Source organism: Vanessa cardui, chromosome 2 (genome assembly GCF_905220365.1).
Source record: "Vanessa cardui chromosome 2, ilVanCard2.1, whole genome shotgun sequence".
Taxonomy (NCBI): domain Eukaryota; kingdom Metazoa; phylum Arthropoda; class Insecta; order Lepidoptera; family Nymphalidae; genus Vanessa; species Vanessa cardui.
Window position 1 is genome coordinate 1,800,939 of NC_061124.1, and position 23,090 is coordinate 1,824,028.

The following is a 23,090-nucleotide window of genomic DNA, read 5'->3' on the forward strand; positions in this document are numbered from 1 at the left end:
CAAATTTCCCGCTTAAAAAGGTACCGATTTACACTTTCTCGAAAATTCACGCTTATTAACCGACATTTTTTGTCTTAATTCGGCGGTGGAAATTCCGCGGTCACTTTGAGGAATATTTTCAAAGAATGTTAAGTGAACTGCTTGATATTAAGTTTACTTCAAAGCTTTTTAAATAATAATAATTAAACAGCAGAAATGATTATAAATCTAAGCATTTCGTTTTTAGCATTTAACAAAAGAGGTCAGAGATAAGGTAAATCACAGTTTCACAACACAAAGACCCAAAGGCTAAGTTGGAACAGGCGTGCCGCGGGCGCGTGCGCTTGCGCATGTTATATCTGATCTTAAAACGACCAATATTACTAGTTACATTAGAAATCGGGTTATAAGATGAAATAAATTATCATTGCGAAATACCAACAAGTACACTTAAATCGATCGTTACAAGGTATCATTTTTAAATAAGAACTATTATCAAACGCAAACCGCGTTTAGATATTACAAATATAATAATATACAGCACCACACTCTAAAGTCCAAGCCTGTAATTTAAAGACTATTATATTTATGATATTTGAAGTGAGGAGCAGGTTCTATTTTGAACTGCTCATAAATGTTATTTACATTCAAAATCGATATTTATTCTCAAATGTAACGATAGCAAAGTAAAAATCATTAATGATAAGAAATCGTTTTAGGCCGATCAGATATAATTTTAATTGAATACAAATCAATAAAAAATCCATAAAATAAATTAAATTTTAGTTAATATCAATTTGAGATACTCAAGCGAACGATGTTTTAAGTAAAACGTCTAAATCAAATATGTATTCAATATTTTGATATAATAATATCGCAATTGTCAAAAAGTATTAATTCGTTTTAGGACAACATCAAAATATACCGAAAACAGATTACAAGTTTCTTCGTGTGAATTTGATCCTTCTCATCACTAGTATAAAACAAAGTCGTTTTCTCTGTCCCTATATGCCTATGTATGAATAAATCTTGAAACTATGCACCAGATTTTGATGCAGTTTTTTTTAATACATGTGATTTGAGAAGAAGGGGTTTATATATAATACATGGACAATTTACTAAAGAAATAGTGATAATTGTAGAAGTTTCCACTGTGATGTCATATCATTGTACCCGTGCGAAGCGGGGGCGGATCGCTAGTTTTAAATAAGTAATCAATCTTTAAGATTATATAAAAATGCTTTACTGAATATCCTATAAACTGGATATTCAAAAGGAACCTACAATGAAGACCAGTAGCGTTGAACTCGACGCGGAAGACATTCGCGATCACAGTCATCATCGTTAATCATAAGTTACTTTACCTAGCCGAGTTTAAAAGGCTACGATCAGAACTATACCTTATTTGTATGAACAGATGTACCAACTATGCCTTATGTCTTATTAATTTCATTCTTAATAGCGTTTGAGCTGAGATGGCCCAGTGGTTAGAACGCGTGCATCTTAACCGATGATTGCGGGTTCAAACCTAAAAGCACCACTGAATATTCATGTGCTTAATTTATGTTTATAATTCATCTCGTGCTCGGCGGTGAAGGAAAACATCGTGAGGAAACCTACATTTGTCTAATTTCATAGAAATTCTGCCAGATGCACAAACCTTTTTCTCGAAGGGAGAGGAGACCTTAGCCCAGCAGTGGGAAATTTATAGGCTGATGTCGTTGTTCTTTGTTGTTGTAATAGCGTATAAAATATTGACCAAATCGAAATCATCAAACTTTATATTCTCTGTTGTGACATTCTTGAAATATAAGTAATTGTTGTATAGTAAATACTCGTATATCTATAAGCTACATAGCGCACGCTCATCATCTATAATTATAATCATTGCTGTAGTCAAAGCTCAGCGAAATTTATTACCTTCCAGAGACTACCGGCTTCTCGGCGTGTTTGTATAATGACCGCGCCCAGGTTTTCGCAAAACTGCGCTTTAAAACTTTGTCGTGACATAGCCGAGTCAAAATTTTGCAGTAATTAAATATAAAATTGGTGTCGAATTACGAATAAGTGAAAGAAAATATAGCTCAATGTGAGTAGCACTTTTTAAATTAAAAAAAATCACTTTCAATGTTTAAAAGAGATGGAGCGGGCTAAAGCCTGTTGCTGGGTTCCTTTGAGGAGAAGGTTTGGAACAAATTCTACCACGTCGTTTTAATGCGGGTTGGTGGAATACACATGTAGCTGAATTTCTTTGAAATTAGACACATGCAGGTTTCCTTGCAATGTTTTCCTTAACCGCCGAGCACGAGATAAATTAAAAATATAAATTAAACACACTATCGTTTTAACCACTTGACCATCTCGGTTCGAAAGATATCAATTCGTAATATTTAAATATGCAGTGGTCAAGTGAGCGAGCGATTTATTGCCCGTTACATCGTGACACGGAACATCCATATTTCAGATCAATAAATTTCGCCAAAACGAGCACAAGAACTGCATCACAATGTCGAATAGTGCTGCCACGACGTAGGGAGATGGATGTCGATAAATAAATAAATCCCGAACGACCAATCGCTCAACCGCAATCCCGAATCGACACGACCAATAGAAAGTTGGATGTTTTAAAATTCCAAAATATGTGTCTATTCCAGTACGGTACAAGTAACTTCCGACGGATGGAACTATTGATTAACATGATTAATGTTTGTTAGATAAAACTAAATTGAATACCAATGGGCTACCGCTGTCAGTAACAAATGATCACGGTGGTACACTTGTAATGGAGACGGCGGCTTGCATGTCATACACACGTCGATTGATATTACTGTTAGTTGAATTATTTAGCTTATCTTTTGTTTTTACCTTATCTACGAGGTAATATCGTTTTTTTGAAAACGAAACGTTATTCGTGTGAAAGCATGTGTCATTTGTCTTTGGTCCTGTAATATTACTTTTTTAAATTTCAATTCACTTGGGACTTATCTAAATATCTTTATTTAATATCTATACATTTATATTGTAATAAAATTGGAGTGTCTGTTTGTAATATTAATATAGCCCTTTTTTAATCAATGCATGTATGTATACACGGTACATATACCAAAATAACATTATATTACAATTTTTGTCAGTCTATCTGTTTGTTCTAATCTGTGGAACGGCGGGACTGATATTATAAGGAGTTACTTAGGCTATAATAGTTTTTTTTTTTTTTTTGTTAAATTAAAACGCGAAAGTCGCGGTTGCAGCTAGTAATAAATATATTTTGATGTTGTTTAGGTCAGAACTCATTGTGGAAGAGTAATCTTAATTGAATATTTATAACAATGTCTTTGAAATTAATGAAATAAAACTTTCATAGTTTATTTTCATAGTCGAAGGCCAACGCGCATACTAAGCTGAAAAAACTAGCAACGCATTTTTTGTCGTTTAAGTTAACGGTTTTTTCTATTGTAATAATGACAAAGTTTCACTTAGTTAACTCACATAGTTTTTCATTTCAGTTTTCACTGTTTTCGAAATAACAAATAGGATTTGAAGCATTCAATACCCAATACCTAATTTACTAAAAATTGAATGAATTGCTTTGGAATTAAAACAGTGTACCTTATACTTTTCTTGTATCGAGACTAAGTTTTATTATAAATGACTTAAGGTCGATATTCGGGCAACCACAAATTTAATTAAGTATATCAAATACTCTTTCATTATTGTTAACATTATCTGCAGTCTATCTCTCATTACCATATAACCACCAACTTAACGAATATATAGTTATATTATCAATGAATCCGTTAAATATTTTAAAACTTTCAATAGAATATATTAACATTAACGGCTACTGTTAGAAACGAAAGTTGTTATCTGAAAAGCTTCGGTAATCGTATGGCTTGTTCGATAATTATCTAAAAGGAGAACCGATTTGTGTAATTAATAAATAACTCAGTATTAAATTAAATTAAAGGCCGAGTGTCGTTCATGAATAAACATGTCCACTTTCTCGGTGGATTTCAAATCAAATCGAATCAAAATAAACTTTATTCAAGCAGGCTTTTACAAGCACTTTTGAATCGTCATTTTACAATTAAGTGAAGCTACCACCGGTTCGGAAAATAGATTCTACCGAAAAGAACCGGCAGGAAACTCAGTAGTTACTCTTTTTCAGCAAGTTAGTGTTAAATACAATTATTTACATTAATATATCCTGCTTCGAAATCAACAGGTATTAACTCCACGCTTTTTTATCATCTATAAAATCTTGTATCGAATAATATGCCTTTTTTACCGTTTTTTCTTGAAACAACTGTTTGGGAGATCTTTCTACTTGTGATTTTGAGGCTTTATTTGTAGTACTTGGCATGGTGAGCTTTGTGCAAGCTGGTCTGGAGGTACCATCCACACATCACATTACGGCCAAACAGTAATACTTATTGGTGTGTTTTTATTGGAAGATTGTTCGAGTGAAATTACAACCGTAGCTTGCCAATATGAATTGACATCTAAGGGACGGTTTAATGTTTCTGGCAACTATATTGTCTATGGATCACAACACTATTCCTATTAGAAGAATTATTTGCCAACTAGCTAAATTATTTGAAATAAAAAAAAAACACTTTTTAATGTTAATACCGAAATGGTAACTGTTTACATATACAACTTAACGACACTAAGGTTTGATATTAGAATCTACTTGAATGACATTAGTATTGCAAAATTTATTATTAAAAAAAAAAAACTTAAAATGTTGCCATGAATAAATAAGGCCATTGCATGAAATCTACAACAATACCTGATTAGTTGATTTAAATGGTCTCAACCGAGCATAAATACTTAAGTAGTGTAAAATATGACATCTTTTCAAAATCAATAAAAAAAAACGTCTTATTTAATTATGTACAGATAACTAATTATGTATGATAGTTTAATGGACAAATAGATCAATTATTACTTTAACTTTAATGGTTTTTTAATTATATATTTGTAATCTTAATAACATAGATAGCAATAAAATATCATTATTGTCAATGTTATAATAAAAGTATCTCGAAGTACTCGAGCCCTTAACAAGCTTTGACTGGAGTTAATAAAACCGACTCAATACGTCGCTGTTACAAAATACTTAACGGCATTTATATCTACTAATAAAAGCTCATACAAATAAAAAAATACATAAAACATTAATTGTTTATCTAACAAACATACCGTCAGTCATTTTACATCGATCTTTCAACAGTAAATCTTCCAGATATTAATTTTCCGACATTCAAAAAACACATTTTTAACTTAGTCGTTTCATAAATTTAAATCATTTGTAAAACAAATTCAAATTACAAAAATAGTTAAAGAAGGCATATTTTTCAATACAAGATGAAAAAGCGTGGAATTAATACACATAAAATGGCATTTAAGTATTACTATATTTTTTAATGTTGAAAAAGAGTAACAATAACAAAATCAATATTACGGATCGTGTAAGAAAAACCGTATAATTATAACCGTATATATCTATCACGTCTATGTCGGCGAAAACTGGTTCCCATATATCTTAATATAATTCCCTTATGTATATCGGTTATATACCTTTTTGAATTTTAAAGCAAATAAAACTGTGAGAGATATTAATATCATATCACTTTTTGGGTGGAATATCTATAAAAATGATCGTATTTTTAATATAGTCCAGAAACTACTGTAACTAGAGTACTGAGTTTTTTGCCGGTTCTTCTCGGTAGAATCTACTTTTCGAACCGGTAGTAGCTTCACTCAATATAGTTGTTTAACGATGGTTCAAAAGTGCTTCTACAAGCTTACTTGAATAAAGTATATTTTGATTTTTTTAACGTCACAAAACCATAATGAAATATACGCCAATCTTTCGCCTCTCTAATGATTCATTCCATTAATTACAACCTCATAAAAATCTGTTCAGTAGATTCTGGATTTAATCCAGAATCAGTGTTCAGACACACAGACCTTAGGGTACTTTGTCTTGTATGTAGTTGTTATCGTTACTTTAGGAAACTCTCCTCAAAACATCTTAACACCTGAATGGATATTGAATCCAACAAAAAAGTTAAAAACATAATATTATAGTAACCCGATATTGCGCACGCATTTATCTGTTACGTTTTACGTGCCAGCGGGCCGGATTGGATGACATTATCCCCTTTAAAACGCAACCATCAATAATCAACTCTAAGCTTTCGTGATAGAGTTTAAATTACCATATATAATACACAAACGAAAATGCAATACAGTGAAATAAGAGCGGAAAGAACGCAGAATCGTTAAGCAGTTTTGACAACTTTAAACAAGCGTTACTAAAAATGTAGGTTAGAGCAAAATGTTTTTTATGGTGTCGTAATAAGTGCTATAATTGCTTTTCTAACGTTGATTAAAATTTGTCTTTGAAAAATTCGGCGGGCGGTCTGAGACATATCATATTTTGAGTATGTTATTAAATTAAAGGACAAAATTTTGTTGTGAGTAATTTGAAAGTTAGGAATTTTTAAGGGTAATGTATTTACTAAAGTACTGAGGAATCGTGGAATAAAGACAGACAGAATTAGCCACTTGCATTGAATATTATTAACCTATTAAGGACAGTAATAATTTTACCAAGTATGATGTAAACAGATTTATTATTATAGAATGTTTTATTTGCTCTCAAACATCAAAACCTCTATTCCTCCCCCCTACTACAGGAATCGACGATCATTTTAACTTTGCCTTTGGACGGTTAAATTCAAATTTTGTTCGTATCGATATTACCAGCATTATCAACGCTGTTCAGCCGTGAGGCATTACACTAAATAAAAATTCACTATTTATATACGAACATCAAATCAGGAATATTAATTCACCCGTAACAACTTATAACTCGTTTTAAATATATACATAATATGGCGTTTCTCGAATCGAACATAAGTCAAAGCTAGACGAGCTGGCTCTGATTAAAACTTGATATTGGATTGAATGTAAATTACCCTTAATTTGTATAATTTAGTATTTGATGTGGATTTAAGGAAAAAATGCACAAGGAAATATTTGAGTTATATAAAATCCGATGTAAATTAGAAGATCTTAAAAATTGACGCGTTAGATCATTGAGATATTATCTTCTTTATAAATAATCTAACGTTTTTGTTGTTGTAATATTGGTAGGTAGAAGAGCCAATTATGATGGTAATAGATCACCACTCCTGATAGACAGTGGCGCTTTAAGAAATATTGACCTTTCCTTATATCGTCATTGCGTCACCAACTTTTGGGACCGAAGATGTTATGTCCCTTGTGCCTGTACTAGTTAGCCTACCCTTCAAATTGAAGCTCAAAAATACTACTACTGAGTTTCCTGGTTGACTAGGTAGTCAAGATTAGTAAGTTCTATCTACCCAAAAAGTCTTGCACGAAGCCCTACCACCATTTATCTTACTAATATTTCAAAGATTAAACATGTTTCGTCTAAAATGTTATATCTCTACAATACGTCACAATTGAATGGTGATTATTTCTTGCAAATGTTTTTGTACAATTAATAAGACAATTGAATTGTCATATTATTTGTGCCTGTGAACAATTTTTCGGCATACATACAAAGGTACCGAATAAAAATTTAGCGTTAGACAAAAAAAGATCTTATCGCATCGCATTAAGAATGAAGATCCTCCCTCATAGCTTCGTAATAACTTCCAATTATTATTGTAACGGCTATTGTTACCTTAAATAGAATTTCGTTGCGCAGTGTCGTCAGAAAGTCGTACGAAATTGATCTTTAATACATGGTGATAAGGGTTTATTGAGTAACATTTGACATTGGCAGGTGTGACTTGGTACACCGTTTTGTGATAGATACTATACACCGATAGCTTGTATTAAGTTTTTTGTTAAATGAAAAGAAAGTTTAAAGACTTTGCGCATTAAATCAGAAATTTGATAAAATATATTATTATAAAGAAATAACATAGAGCAAAGTCCCCCAAAAGTTCCAATACTGGGTGAATGCCATTTTTCGTTTAAGAAAATGATTGGACACTTCATCACGCTGCTACAGTCACATTCTTGTAGATAACTGTCATTGTATCAACAAGATATTACAGGCGCACAGTATATATTATCGCCCGCGCCTTCGCTTGGGTTTTAGGGTGTTGGTTGTCATGTGTTACACAAAAAAGTGGACCATGTCCTTTCCTGGAGTTCAAGTTTGCTTCATCCTAAGTCGCAAAAGAGCGACAGATATACAGACATTTATAATATTATACTATAGACAACGCAAATCACATCAGCCTAAGTGAACGGTTTATGACAGATTTTAGGTTGAGAGCTCAAAGTATTGCATCGTGTAACTTACCTCAATGCACATTCATCAACGTCCGCCTCGCACAAGGTTCCAGTGAATGTCGGGGGACACTCGCACGTATACGAGTTCAGGCCGTCGATACAGGTCGCACCGTTCTGACAGAGGTGACCAGGGCAGTCGTCGATGTCGATCTCGCAGTTCTGGCCTCGGTAACCTGGGAATCAAAGGAAATTATTATAGTGACATTTTTTAAGGATACAGAGACTATATGGTCTAGTACATTATCTGATAGCATTGTATAATTAATATGTATACATTTGTTTCTTCTAGATGATCAAAATTCATTGATCACATGCAATGGACTCGTAAATCGATCCATTTAACTAATCGACTCCAAATAACATCGCTTTTCTTGTTATCATGATTATGATCATTAGTTTTTTAACAACTGGAGCATAACGCAAGTCCAAAACTACTGTATAATATACTAGGTGTCGCCTATGTCTATATATGTCCTTCCTTAAAGTGGTTTAATGGTTTGGTTTGGTCGTTAAAAGACAGACAGACAAAGTTACTTTCACTATTAAAATATTACTATATATAATTTAATATTCAATGCGTAAGATACAAAGTACGCAAGGTTCATAGGTTCTCCATATTATCGATGGTATAAACCTTAAGACCATATAAGCATCACCACCTGCCTTCAATGTCAGTTTCTCTGAAATGTTATTTTTATTGGACGTGCTGGTGTCTCGACTGGGTTATGACCTTGGAGGTCTTTCAACTTTGGCAACGTGACTCATTCGGTAGTTATCATATCGGATTACAAGCATTTACTTTTATTAGGACGATAATTCTGACCCAATCGGTTCGATAAAAGCTCGTAAATGGCCCATGTGCTGGGGAAAGAGTTTGTGGATAAGGAACAGGCAGGTTTTTATCAGACCTGTACGAGTTTCCGAGATGTTTGTCCGAGCATGAGATAAATTACAATAATTGAAAATTTAGTTATGCTTATTGAATTTTAACGCGTTCTTCGGTTATAATTAATAATAATAATAAATATGAGACAACATCGCATACATTACTCTGATCCCAATGTAAGTAGCTGAAGCACTTGTGTTATGGAAATCAGAAGTAACGACGGTACCACAAACACCCAGACCCATAGAAAACATAGAAAACTAATGGTAATCTACATCGACTCGGCCGGGATTCGAACCCGGGATCTCAGAGTGGCGTACGCATGAAAACCGGTGTACACACCACTCGACCACGGAGGTCGTCAAATATAAAACACGTATTAACGAATTACCGCCTCTAAATTACTAATTATTTATGTAACATATGCTATCAATATACACGTGGCAGCTTGGTAGTAGACTAATGAATAAGGCACTAATTGAAATATAGTTTTGGTTACCACCCTATCATTTGAATAGCATTTTAATTCTTTATACTATCTGTATTCTTACAGTCATCCTACTCACACTAATATATCTTATAAGCACGAATATCACTCATCACGCGCACATATTAGCGTGGAGGGGCGCGCCTACACGAGTAAAAAGATCTGTATCGTTTATAATACTGAAAGTTTTGCTGAGATAGCTTAGAGTTATATGGAAGTATTGATAGAAAATTCTAGAAAGAAGATAAATGAACGATGCTTGCACAAGAAAAGGCGTGTTGAAATCCATCAACACAACGGCCCTTACACATGCGATTAGCAACTCGGCAGCTCATTACCTTCATTAGGCCGATCGTTCCCACGCACATGTGCGCTTATGAGAAAACATTTAAATCTTTAGGGGGGAAGAACGTAACGTAAACATGTAAGGAACATCCAATGTGTCATGTGCATGTGTTTCAGCTGGTTATTGTTTCTGAAACTTACATGTTTATTGAAAAAAATTAAAGTCATGTTTACGATGGTTTTAGCTCGTTAATTTTTTTCGTAATTTTTTTATAACAATTACATGTGGGAATTTTTTGTTTGTTTTGGATATTTATATATAATCCTAATATTGGTTTAGTTTACGTTAATTGAATTATTTTATTATGTCTTTTATCATTTTATTACCTGCTCAACTTTTGCTGATACGAATAAAATTCATTCTATGAGATTTCTTCTAAAAACAGAGTTTCATTGTTTTTATAAGAAAACAATTATTTTTTTATTCAAAGCAGATAAGCATATAGATATCAATTTATTTATTTCTACATTAAAATTAAATATTTGACATTTAAAAACCATTAAATCGTCTTTTAATAATAAATTCTAAAGATATTTTACCTATAAAACTTTATAAATTAAAATTGTATTAATAAATTAACTTACAAATTGAAAGATTAACTTGATTTTTTTATATCTAAGGCCGGATTTGATTTCGTATTCTATAAATAATTCTATAAATAACTTCACTATGAGTTTGACCTTTGTTCATTTCAGCTACCTTAACATATACTTAACATACTTAACATTTATTAACATATATATAAATAGATATTTTTATTCTTCGAAATTAAAAAAAAAAACAATAAACGTTCACCGTTCAATAGTGTGTTAGAATGTGGAAAGGGGTACGTTATGTAAGGTACATAAACAATACAAATACAAAACCCAGACCACGACAAACACCCGTTTTGCTTAAACAAATATTTGTAGTGAGAAGGATCGACCTGCAACCGTCAGTGAAGAAGCCAGACTCATAAATTTATGTACTCATTGACTTTAATACCAATCATTTCAATTACTTTTACATTTTTCATTATGTAATGCAAGCTTTGAGTGCTTTGTTCGTTTGTAATATTTGTCATTTATGTTTTTATCATTGGTACTAAAAACATTTTTTTAAACCTTAATCTAGTATATTGGAATTCCGGTTTAGTGACCAGCGGGTCTAATTTGAGCTGCTTCCATTCATGATGAAATTAATCGTAACTGAGGGACATTCTACTTTTTTATATCGGTTGACGTTTCAATTCGATTGCGATATAGAGACAATTTATTAGTAGAATTAGCCCTATATTTTGTTTTATAACCACCCGTTTTATCGACTGTACCATTCTTTAGATAAAATGAAACATATCGAAGGCAACTGATAGATTAAAATGAGTTAGCAATTGTTAGCACTCTTCTTGTGAGACATCTCAATGTTATGGACATAAAAACAACAAATCGTCTGAAATTACATAAACATTGATTACTTTAACCCGCGAGTTCGATCGAGTATGCAATAAAATCTTGGAAATATATACATTATCATAAAAATAAACCACGCTATTATCGACCAAATACACATGAACATAGAAACGTAATTCCCGTAAATATATTACGTGTTTATCGAATGAATATTCGATAGTGTACATTATTTATGCTGAATAAACTTTAAGTTTGGACAATGCCATTAACATATGGTGTGAGAGTGTGTCCGTTCCTCTTTCCCATACATATGGTGATATAATTACTACACGGAAGCTATGAAAATTTTAAGTCAATATCCAGGGCTGACAACTAGTCGGACTCGTTCTAATTGCTCGTTAAAAAAACAAGCGGAAATTATTGAAAGTTACATTACTTTGAGATGTTCGAACGTTTTTTATTGATCGAAACTAGGTCTCAATTAACTAACGCTCTCACGGGCTTGATATTCATAAGTAATACGATTGCAATTTTTATTTCTTCCATCTGTCAACTGGTAAGAAACCCACTGTTTATTTATTTTTAATTATTTATTTTTTTGGAAACAAACAATTATAATTACACTTAATAGTAAAAAACAAATATAAGAAAAACATAAATTCAAGTTTCCACTTAAAATTAATACAAATAAATGACATATTATATTAAAAATAAAAACAAAAACAGAAAGCACAGAATGCAAGTGAAACAGCTATAATTTAACTATATGACGTAAACTAAATTTAAATTCGTTAAGTTTTGAGTTAAATATATCTAATTCTGTACAATGTTTGTTATAACTTTTACATGCACGTAACAAGAACATATTCTTTGAATAGTCACACTTACAAAGGGGTACAAAAAATAAAGTTTGGTTTCTCGAGTTGTATAGCAGTTATAATAATATTTACAAAGTTACTTATAGCTTAGAAATGCATAAATATTATGCACAATAAGTTTGAAAAATATTTAAAAATTAATTATAAGTGACAGCCCTATACCCGAATTGATTGTTATTCATATTTAAAACATCTGCTTTTAATCTCAGGCCGCTCTCAATGTGTTAAAACTTAAGCATATTTTTAATTAGTTATATGTATTTTCAAAATCAATTCCTGGCAACCGTTACCCGAGCTTTGCATTATCAACTGTCATAACGAATTGTTGAGATACAATATCAAAATATATATAATATATACATCAATACACTGCTGGATATATAGCTCTATATATACTTATGATCTGAAGAGCGGGAGCCGGCTAATGACGACTATGAACCAGGAGCCTTCACACACCTTGAAAGTCTTATCCAGCAGTATATTTATTGATATACATAACATATAATAGTGTCAAGGTCTACAAATCTCGAACAGAAATATAGACGTTCATTTTTATATATATTACTCAATACAGGATATTTGATAATGGAAATAATGAACAAAAAAATGTTAATTTCGCAATTCTAAGTGCAGAGGTAACGAATCGGCTCATTAGATTCATTAGACGTGTAATCTACGAAAATTGTTATAGTTTTGTAATATTTGCAATGTTAAAAACGTATATGCCATTATGGTCTTTCCACGCATTGTGTTAAAGACAATATTCGGTTAAAGAAATTCGCGAGAAAGTGTCTCTCGCCTGCGAAGGTGCTTACGTCAGAATTTTATATAGACCGGCGTTCGCGCATCTCGACTTCATTAGTTTTAGTTGCGAAAACTCATTAGAATCTAAAGAAAGGCAATATTGAATGGGAGGTGTTTATTTTATTAAGTGTCTGTGTCTGTATTTCATACAATTTCTAAATTATATATATTGTTTATTTTAGAAGAACTTTATATTGAATCCCGTGGCAATGTGAAAATCTTCCACATTTCTTACACTATCAAATGGCCCACGCCGGCGTATATATGTCATATCACAGTTGCCTGTTAATAACACTGGTTTACGCACCACTGAAACTGGAAAACAACAATACAGAACTGTCGTTTGGAGTTTGAATCCTTTTGTAACAACAGCAGATGAAGCCTCACACAGCTAAAATGTCATCTCTGTCAATCTCAAAGAAAAGCCAATCATAATTTTCGATCCTAACTGTAATTTGTTTCGCGGTAAAAAAAATATGATATTAAAAAGAAGACTTGGCAACATTTCATTCATTAATGACTCAACGTCGTTTCGAGAACCATAATTAAATTTTAAGTACCGTTTTAAGTTGACGATAAACACTGTAACAACCAGTTGGACACATTTAGTGGGCTGCGGCGTGTTGCCCGACAACGACGACGTCACTTCCAGTGGAACATGTGTTACTTCGACTGTGGGAAGTGAAATGGAATGATTAAATCAATCTTGAGTGAACGCTTTACGGTCATAAGGCGGCGGACATACATGTTACCTATTTACGATACGAAACTGGTAGCGTTCTGACCCCGACTTTATAAGTGTAACTTGCAACAACATTTATGAAATACTAGTTGTTGATAGCGGATTCGCTCGTTGATTGATCGGTAGATTTCAAGCACAAATAGTCCAAGTTATCCTTGGACTTCAAGCTCGATTCATACTATTTTTAAAAACATTTCAGCGATTTGGTGAAAGTTTTGGGACAACAGGCAGACAGTTAGTCGAACGTATTATATGTAATAGTATAGAAGATTCATTGCTATAAAAATAGATTGCAATATTCGTCAGAATCTCTTTGATAGGACAACTCTATCTCGAACTCAACTCGAACAACGTATTGATTTCCAAATGAACAGTAATATTCCATTGTTACAAAAAAAGTCTCGTCTCTTGAGAAGTTTTACTTAGTGCTTTTTCTTACACGCTTCTACAATTTGTATAAGCACATGTGGAAGAATTTTATCAAACACGTGTAAGCACGACATATTCCTTCACCATACCAGTGATAAACAAAACCGCAATCAAAAATCAGTGTTGCCTGATTCAAACCACTAAGCCTCTTTCTATCCAAGATACAATATACTATAAATATTAAACCGTATATTTACTTTTCATATAAACAAAACGAGCCCGTTCATTGACAGTTATGTATCTATGGATGTTATATTTTCCGACATATTTATTACCCCTCGGCGCCATATTCTTCAACATGATTAGCACCGTGTTCTTTCGTTGACCGATACATAAATACTATTTATAAGATGTTGATATTTTATATTGTGCTTTCGAACTAGCGGAGTCGTGGTCGCCTCGGGCAGTCCACAGAGTAGCTAGGCACGCAATGAATGCGTTATAAAGCTGGTATTTTGTTTTAAATTTATTCATCATTGTTTATGTACTGTAATTGCTTTTTTTTTATAATGCTGTGTATTCGCATCAGTGAACTCTGCCAGGGTCAATTACAAATGTTTTCATTGATTCTAAGTGTCAATATTTTTTATCGAAGCATACAGATCTATTCACTCAAGAAAGCGCCATTTAGCTTAAATATTTGTATTGGCAAATGTGAGATAGTGTTTACAAGATCTTAAGCAAAACATAAAAAATATATTATATTTTTTAAATTTATTGTGGTAACTATTATGTATTATTAAATAAATGTAGACAGGATCGCCTCCGTAACTGAATAGGTCTAAAAAGATCAGATTTACGAAAGAAGTACTGCCATAACATATTGACGTTTAATTTTTTAATTTTCACTGATTACAAAATGTAAAAGTATAGGTCAAGTTTAAAGATTATATTAAATTATGTTAAGATTACATTGTAAAGTTGAAACTCCATTTAAATGTTACATTGAAAAATACTTTTTAGGTTATTTTTGTTTCGCAATGGAACGTAAACACAATAATAAAAATCGACTCTGAATTCGAAGACAAAATTTAAAAAGTATGCATATCTACTAACAAAGATCTAAATTATAATAATAAAAGGATTTAAGACCACTTAACACATAGCACTGAAAGCACTTTAAATACAGATTTTCGTTCTACATTCGCTTTCTCTATCGTTACGCTAATCTGCGAAATAAATTGACCAAATGATTTACATAATGTTTCGGTATCTGAAACTACATTGCTATAGTCTTTGATTGCACTCTTGCGAAATAGTTCACAGATAAAATATGTGGGAGAAACCAAGAGTTAAACCTCCTCGGACAAAAGTAAATATATACCGTTTGTTATTTTGCTTTAATAAATTAATTTTATCTTTAGAATATTGAATGATTATCTTTCGTGTTTTAACACTTTATTTTTGAATTCGAAAGTCAAAATATAAAAAAATACTGGTTCCAATAAACGGCCTCAAAATATATAAGAAAGTGAAAATATTGCAAAATATTTTTAAGAACAAAAATTACGATTGCAAAATACTTCAGTGACTTTAAAAAAATACGCATAAAACATTACGTATTGACTATTGAGCAATACACCATTCACTAATATTTAAAAAAAATTAGTAAAAACAACACTGTCAGAACCGACTTATTATATATATTTTATCTGTTGCCAATGATATGTCAATAATTATATTTCTCGATGAAATAAAACATGCCCTGTCGGCACAGATAAAAGCTATTAAACTAAGAATTGAATTGAAATTAAACATATCTTTATATATTAATTAAATTAATCATAATCTTTTTTTTATGATATAGTTTGGCGGACGAGCATATGGCCCATCACCCATAGACAATGACGCTGTAAGAAATATTCCTTACATCGTCAATGTGCAACCAACCTTGGGAACTAAGATGTTATGTCGCTTGTTCCTGTAGTTACACTGGCTCACTCACCCTTCAAACCGGAACACAACAATACTGAGCACTGTTATTTGGCGGTAGAATAACTGATGAGTGGGTGGTACCTACCCAGACGGGCACAAAGCCCTACCACCAAGTAAAATCAATCATTTTGGTTTACAATAACCAAGAGGCAGGATTAACAGAAATAGTACTTCGATCACAACAATGTGACTCTAAGAGTCATCACTTAAGACATTTTTATACATCCTGTACATAATAAAATAAGATAAAAAATAAAATAATGAGCTATTATTATCATAGGTGAATATCGCATGGAACAGCATGTTTTACACCAAATCCCATACAACACTAACGGTGCAGATAATATCAGCAAGAATAAACAGCAACGTCAAAGGTTAGAGGTGAAGCAATGACAGGTGTAGAACTTATAGCTTTAATATATCTTATCAAGTTGAATCAATAGGTTGACTTCTGATCTATTTAAGACCGTACAGTAACGGGTATGATAATGGCCATTAAGTACAATTATGTAGAGCACTTTTATTTTTATGACCTTATATGTGCCTTAAGGCATTTCAATTCTGCATCAAAACGACGCCGCCGAGTTATTTTTCACTCGTTAATAAAGCATTGAGTAGTTATTTATTCAAGAATCAATAAGAACATTTATCATCAATCCAATTTCGTACAAAATGTATACCTATAGAATTACTATCAACAGTCTACTTGGTATAAAGTAGAGCATACTTCCTCGTAATGTAAAATAAAAATAATAATATTTTATTTATTATTTATTCCAGATTATTATCGACCCAATTACTGATACTCTCTCTAATTATTTAATTTAATTCATCAGACGACCTTTTTAATAAAAGTGTGAGCACATCTGCTCAATGTCTCACGAACGTTTTATTAATTTTATTTCCAAATATAATTCACAACACAGGGTCTTATGGAGTTTTTATTCATTTTATTTCCAAGAGTTTCGAAACACTTTTTTAAAAGTATACGCCCCAAATTACTTCAAAACGAATTTAAACCAACACAGACAATCTTCAAGACTGTATAGATAAAATTGTGCTACAGTGCACAAGAGTTGGTACAAACCAGCAGGAAGGTTGGGTACTCTGTTGGTCCAAACAGATACCAAAGAAATCCGGTACAGGACCAACAACGACCAACGCATTATGTGAGAGACTTTAGTTGCCAGCTACCCAATTCTGGACCACGGTTTGAATTCCACGACATAAAGCCAAAATGGGTTTTTATTACCCTGTCCCGGAAATCGATCTTGAAATCTGTAACCTTATATGATTATGCTAGCCGTTTAAACAAAGAGGCGTTTACATATATTTACGGCGCATACCAAATAAAATGTAGTATTCATAAAATATTGATTAAAATTTTGTACGGCTGTTTAAGTAAGCGATAAGTAATTGGTAAAATGTCTGAAATAACGCGATCTTAAAAGGAACTGCCGATACCAGGCTGCGTTGGGAAACGTGACTCGGTAAGGTAAATTGTCCGAGCATTCAACACCGTTTCGCTTTTAAACTTGATAAATAATTTAACGGTGATGTTAGCACGTGATTAATTGAGGTTTTTGGAATACATTTATTTAACATATTCTAAGATAAATGAGAGAAAAACGCAAACTCAATGTTATGTGATACGCGAGTACTACCAATCTGCCACGATCACGTTATATGGATTTCCAAATACAAAATTCTCCAAAAAACGATGATCATGGAATAAATTACGATAGATGATCACATCCCTTCTTCGGTTAACTATTACAAAGTACTTTAAAACCGTTCCATTTTCCATTTGAAGCTAACCATTTGGAAAATACTCTCAGCTTTTTAAACAATGCTCAAATCGATCTTTAAACTTATTCACGAATTCTCCAATAACTATTATATGAACAAATATTCGGTGAAATTTCTGTGGATAAAATAAAACAAAAACACACTTACCGGTAGGACAATCGCACTCGTATCTCAACTGGTCCAGCTGCGTGCACCGTCCTCCGTGCAGACACGGCGAGGGTTCACAGGGAACGTACTCCGTATCACAATCCCTGCCGGTATACCCTGGCTCGCAGACGCAGGTGTAGGAACCGTGGGTGTTGAAACACCTTCCGTGATGACAAGGTCCTGAACCGCTCGAGCATTCGAAGACGTCATCGGTACATCTGGAACCGGTGAATCCAGGTGGGCAGGCGCAGGAGTAGCCGACAGTCGTTGTGTTATCAGCGACGCATCGACCGCCGTTCCTGCACGGTTGGGATGCACAGTGGTCTTCATGGGAACATTCCTCTCCTGTTAATAAAGAAAAATAAGCTTTAGTCCATCATCTTCCAATAAAATCGATTTATCAATAAATTATATAGGTATGTATTTGTTCTAGAATTGGTGTCCTAAAGTAACGCTTCTCGCAATCTCGAAACTCATCTGAGAACACGATCTTGTGTCAGACAGCTGTAAGCGACTTTGACTGTAATGTATATAATAATAATAACGCATTACCTTCGATTTTAATCATTTCATGAGTGTGATACGTGAACTCTTACAGAATAATACCTTTTGCTATTTATTGCTGTACCATAATCAAAAGACGAGATAAACCATAGGGTACCCACCCTATGGTTTATCTCGTCTTTCATTTATAGAGCCGCCTTTACTTTTAATAAAATCACAGACAGTACATTAAAACGAAATGTTCACATAATTTAAAATTCGATACCAATTAACGGATGTGTGAATTGTATTTGAATGTTATTGTAGCGCGTAAAGATACGACTTCATTATATCGTCCTGGACTTGATTTCTTAGCGGTCATTTATCAAAAACGTACAGCTCATTAAGACAAACGAAGCTATAGAACAGGGAAAGTTTACGATCAACTGTATAAAGGCTTTTAAATAATATATAAATTACAATGGCAACTAGAAAGAGAACATATAGCTCGAGAGAGAGATAGCTATATGATGGAACGTCTTAATGTAAATGTATTTGAGGAATAATTAGGTATTAAGTTACCGCAGGCAATTAAGCTGATGATACATTGTGTTTGTAATTGAAGATTTCTATTGCAGCGCTTCGCGTAACATAAATCAGAATTTGTGATCTAGCTTTTGTTAAGTTTATCAAATGTAATAATAATAATAATTGCTTCCTTTTTCAATCAATGTTCTAAGAAATAACTTTTAACAATATCCTAGATCATAATTTCCTTACCAAAAATGTGTACAAAATTTCAAAAAGAAATTTTTACAATCACATTAACAAATAGAAATATGTATATTGAATATTTTGTAATAAAGTATCTATAGTGAAGTACCTAATGAACTGACTATCTGCAGTGAAGTTAAGAACTTAAGTTAATGGCAACTAACAGGACATCGTGAAATAAAACAAAAAAAGACAGTTGAAGGCTAAACTACTAGTAGTTAGAACACGCGAATGAAAGAATACTGATTTTTTGTGTTTAATTTGAATTCAATTTATCTCGTGCTCGTGCTTGTGTCCAATGAAAATCTGCCACGTGTATGAAATAAGCACCAAACAGATTGTAGAGCTACGTCAACATGAAAACTATATCAATATTATAAATGTGAAAGTAACTCTGTCTGTCTGACTGTTGCTCTATCACTACTGAACCAAAGCAAACTTGAACTCCAAGAAAGAACATAGGTTCCTTGTTGTGACAACCAACACCGTAAAACGCTAGCGAAGCCATGAAACTACTAATCAAATAATTTTAATAACACCTTTCCTTATAACTTCAGAAGCAGAACCTCGCACTATCAAATGACTTAACAATAATCGTTACAGTTACAGTTTATTAGGTGGCAGGGCTTTGTTCAGGCCCCACTGGGCAAGTTCCACCTCTTTTCAGATATTCTTTCGCCAATTAGCAGTACTTATTATTGTCATGGGCTTCTACTACTACAGGCACAAGGAATATAACTTAGATTCTACAGATTGTGTCTCATTAACGATGTAAGATACTTGATATATGTTACGGTGCAGTCTTCGGTGGTAAGGACCACCTAACATCAGGTGGCTAGTTTCCCGACCACCATATCATAAAAAAAAAACATCTTTAATGTTTAATAAGTAGATGTCAATAACAGTATTCCATTTTACGATATAAGTTATCATGTTACAAACGCAACTCGTAATCAAACTCGTTTCGGTAATAATCTAAACTTAACTAACGGATCTTCGCCTGAGGTCAATACGTTGGGACGAAAACCAATAAAAAACGAATATATTATACTCTTCAGCTACTTAACGAAAATACCTGTCACATTGATATTTTTAGTTAAATAAATTTGGTGTACCTACATTAAACGGTGCATTTGTATTTCCGTTTTTTTACTAAAAGTAATTATTTTTTCTAATTAACTAAACTAGGTCTGTTTGTAAATATTTTATAGTTAGTACAGTAATCCGACTACTATTTCAAGTAGTAATAGTTACTAGTTTTAGTGCATATTTGTATATATTTAAGCATTTAATGTCATTAATTCTTTAGTAGTAATGATTTTTTTTATATATTTTGTTATGATTGTACTGTAATTGAGTTCTACGATATATAAAAAATAATATGTAAGTATGTTACTTATTGTTTGTTTGTCACTTATTTTGGGTTCTAGTATTTTATGTTATATTTGTGCCAAATATAAAGCAATGTTCGGCTTTCCACGTTGACAGTTTTTATACGGTACGGCTTAGCGCTAGAATATATTGTGAATTAGTTACAAATAATCACTAGTAAACCTACACATAAATATCAAACATATCTCCAAAAAGTATCAACTCAATCGAATAGAGTTACAAATCGATTAGAATCGAAAATGAGTCCATAGATCTATGCGGTCATAGAGGATTCGTCATCAATTAATCGAAATGCCTCGCTGACTAATAAACTTGTGTTAAATGACACAAAGAATTTATTTTGATTGGTTGAACAAGCTCAATTGATGTTGTGATCACATTTTCGATTGTAAGACACATTTAAATATGAATCAAATCTATCCAAGTACGGTTTTGAATATAAATTCATAAACGAATATAGCACCAAAAAGTGTATTATTACTTGCTAGATCGAGTGTGTGTTACTAGCCTAAAATTATGTTACAACATTTAATCCACACACTAAAAGGTAAAGTTCAATAAAAGATTTTAGAAACAGTTAAAATTATCTCAGTAACATTGTGTAACTACCCTAATAATCAAAATCAGTACTTAGACAAATGGCGGACCGTAGACCCAGCTTACACCCTAACCCATTTCAAATATATTAAATTCATTAAGTACGATTAAATAAATATATATTTCCTTAAAGTTTACATAATATTGTAGTCAATATTACGATACAGGAAGTGCTTTCTCTTGACATCCGGTGTTATTTTCGGCTGAGCGCTTTGATTGTTTAAATTATCACCGTTTCTAATAGTGTGTGATTTTTTTACAGAAAGTAGCAAATTAGTAAATTATAGAAGTACAATAATACCGTTGTTGAGAATAAAATCATTAATAGATAGTTGTGAGGGCAATTTATACTATTTTCTCCGATATTCATTTAGTTTTTTTTTTTTACTACTCATAAAAGCAATAAGTGATTATAAAATAAATCATTTATAACAAAAGTTCTAGAAATGAATATGAAATTTAACTTATAATAAGTTTTATGTACCTTAATAAATACAATTTTATGTTTGTAAATAGTTAATGAAGTTAACAGCTAATTGCAAATTAGTAGCAAAACACGCAATTCTAGACTCGATCGTATCGTAATAATATGACATAACAATAATTACATAGATATCTGTAGAGATAACTCTGTGAGAAAACACTCGAAACTCACCACAGAACACGAATGTAAGATATCAGCGTGATATACAAAATTGACACTTATATCATTATAAATTTTACATAACACAGAGATCAAAATGGCTTATCACCGCAAGTCGGTCGTTCACATTTCAAGGGTGAGATGCGAAGTGAATCGTTACAGAATTAAACTGCTTTATACTATCTATTATATATGAGTATTTCTTGCATTGGTTATGCGACTCTCATTCAAGCAAAGAGCCTTAAATTATATAATATATACCGTTATATAAAGACACTTATTATTTGTAGTTGGTATTTATACGAACAAGTCTTTATACCCATATGCATTACATATGGAAAGTCTTGTATTGTCAAACTCTTGCTTCGGAAAGCTTTGGAACTCTTTCCCATCGTTTCGGATTTCTTCTTTTATAATTGCAATTTCTCCTGGATAACTTACTATTGCAGGCCAAGAAATAGTTATTTAATTCATTAAAATAAAATCACCCTCGTCCTCCTTTATTAATTACCTGACTTATTCATCTCACTAAGATCACCGGTTAAAGCTTCAACAGTGTCACGTGACCCGTTTCCTATAATATCATTAACGTTTTAACGACCGCGACGAAAATTGAAAGCCGATTTTTTAATTACACGAGTCACAAAAACAACAACTCGCCGGCATCATTCCAGTTGATAATATAATTGCGTGTAACCGAATGCATTGAGAACGACTGAAATTTACAAACGATTTTGAACTCTATTGTCGCGTGATTAGAGTCACGCGCTTTTGTGTCAGCGAGCTATTAAAAGGTTAAATTGAAAGGAAATGCTAATCTTTAAGACAACTTTCAAAATTTATCGTTACTAGTTTTGTCTCCTATGAAATTAACTGTCAATTTTGTAAACGTTCATTGTATATACTATCGTTAACGATCACGTCCCGTTTTTCCTGAATCTACATTATATGGTATAAAACAAAGTCGCTTACCGCAGTCCCTATGTGTGCTTAGATCTTTAAAATTACGCTACGGATTTTGATGCGAT

General features: G+C 32.5%; 1 protein-coding gene across 1 annotated transcript in view; it reads right to left on the reverse strand.

Annotated features, from left to right (window-relative positions):
• The window catches only part of LOC124535690 (neurogenic locus Notch protein), a 117,950-nt gene that overhangs the window by 26,617 nt on the left and 68,243 nt on the right, over positions 1–23,090 (reverse strand). The window contains exons 4-5 of the mRNA XM_047112001.1: positions 18,174–18,518; positions 8,333–8,495 (exon numbers count right to left, since the gene is read on the reverse strand). Coding sequence (XP_046967957.1) covers positions 8,333–8,495; positions 18,174–18,518 — 508 coding nt within the window. The remainder of the gene's footprint in view (positions 1–8,332; positions 8,496–18,173; positions 18,519–23,090) is intronic.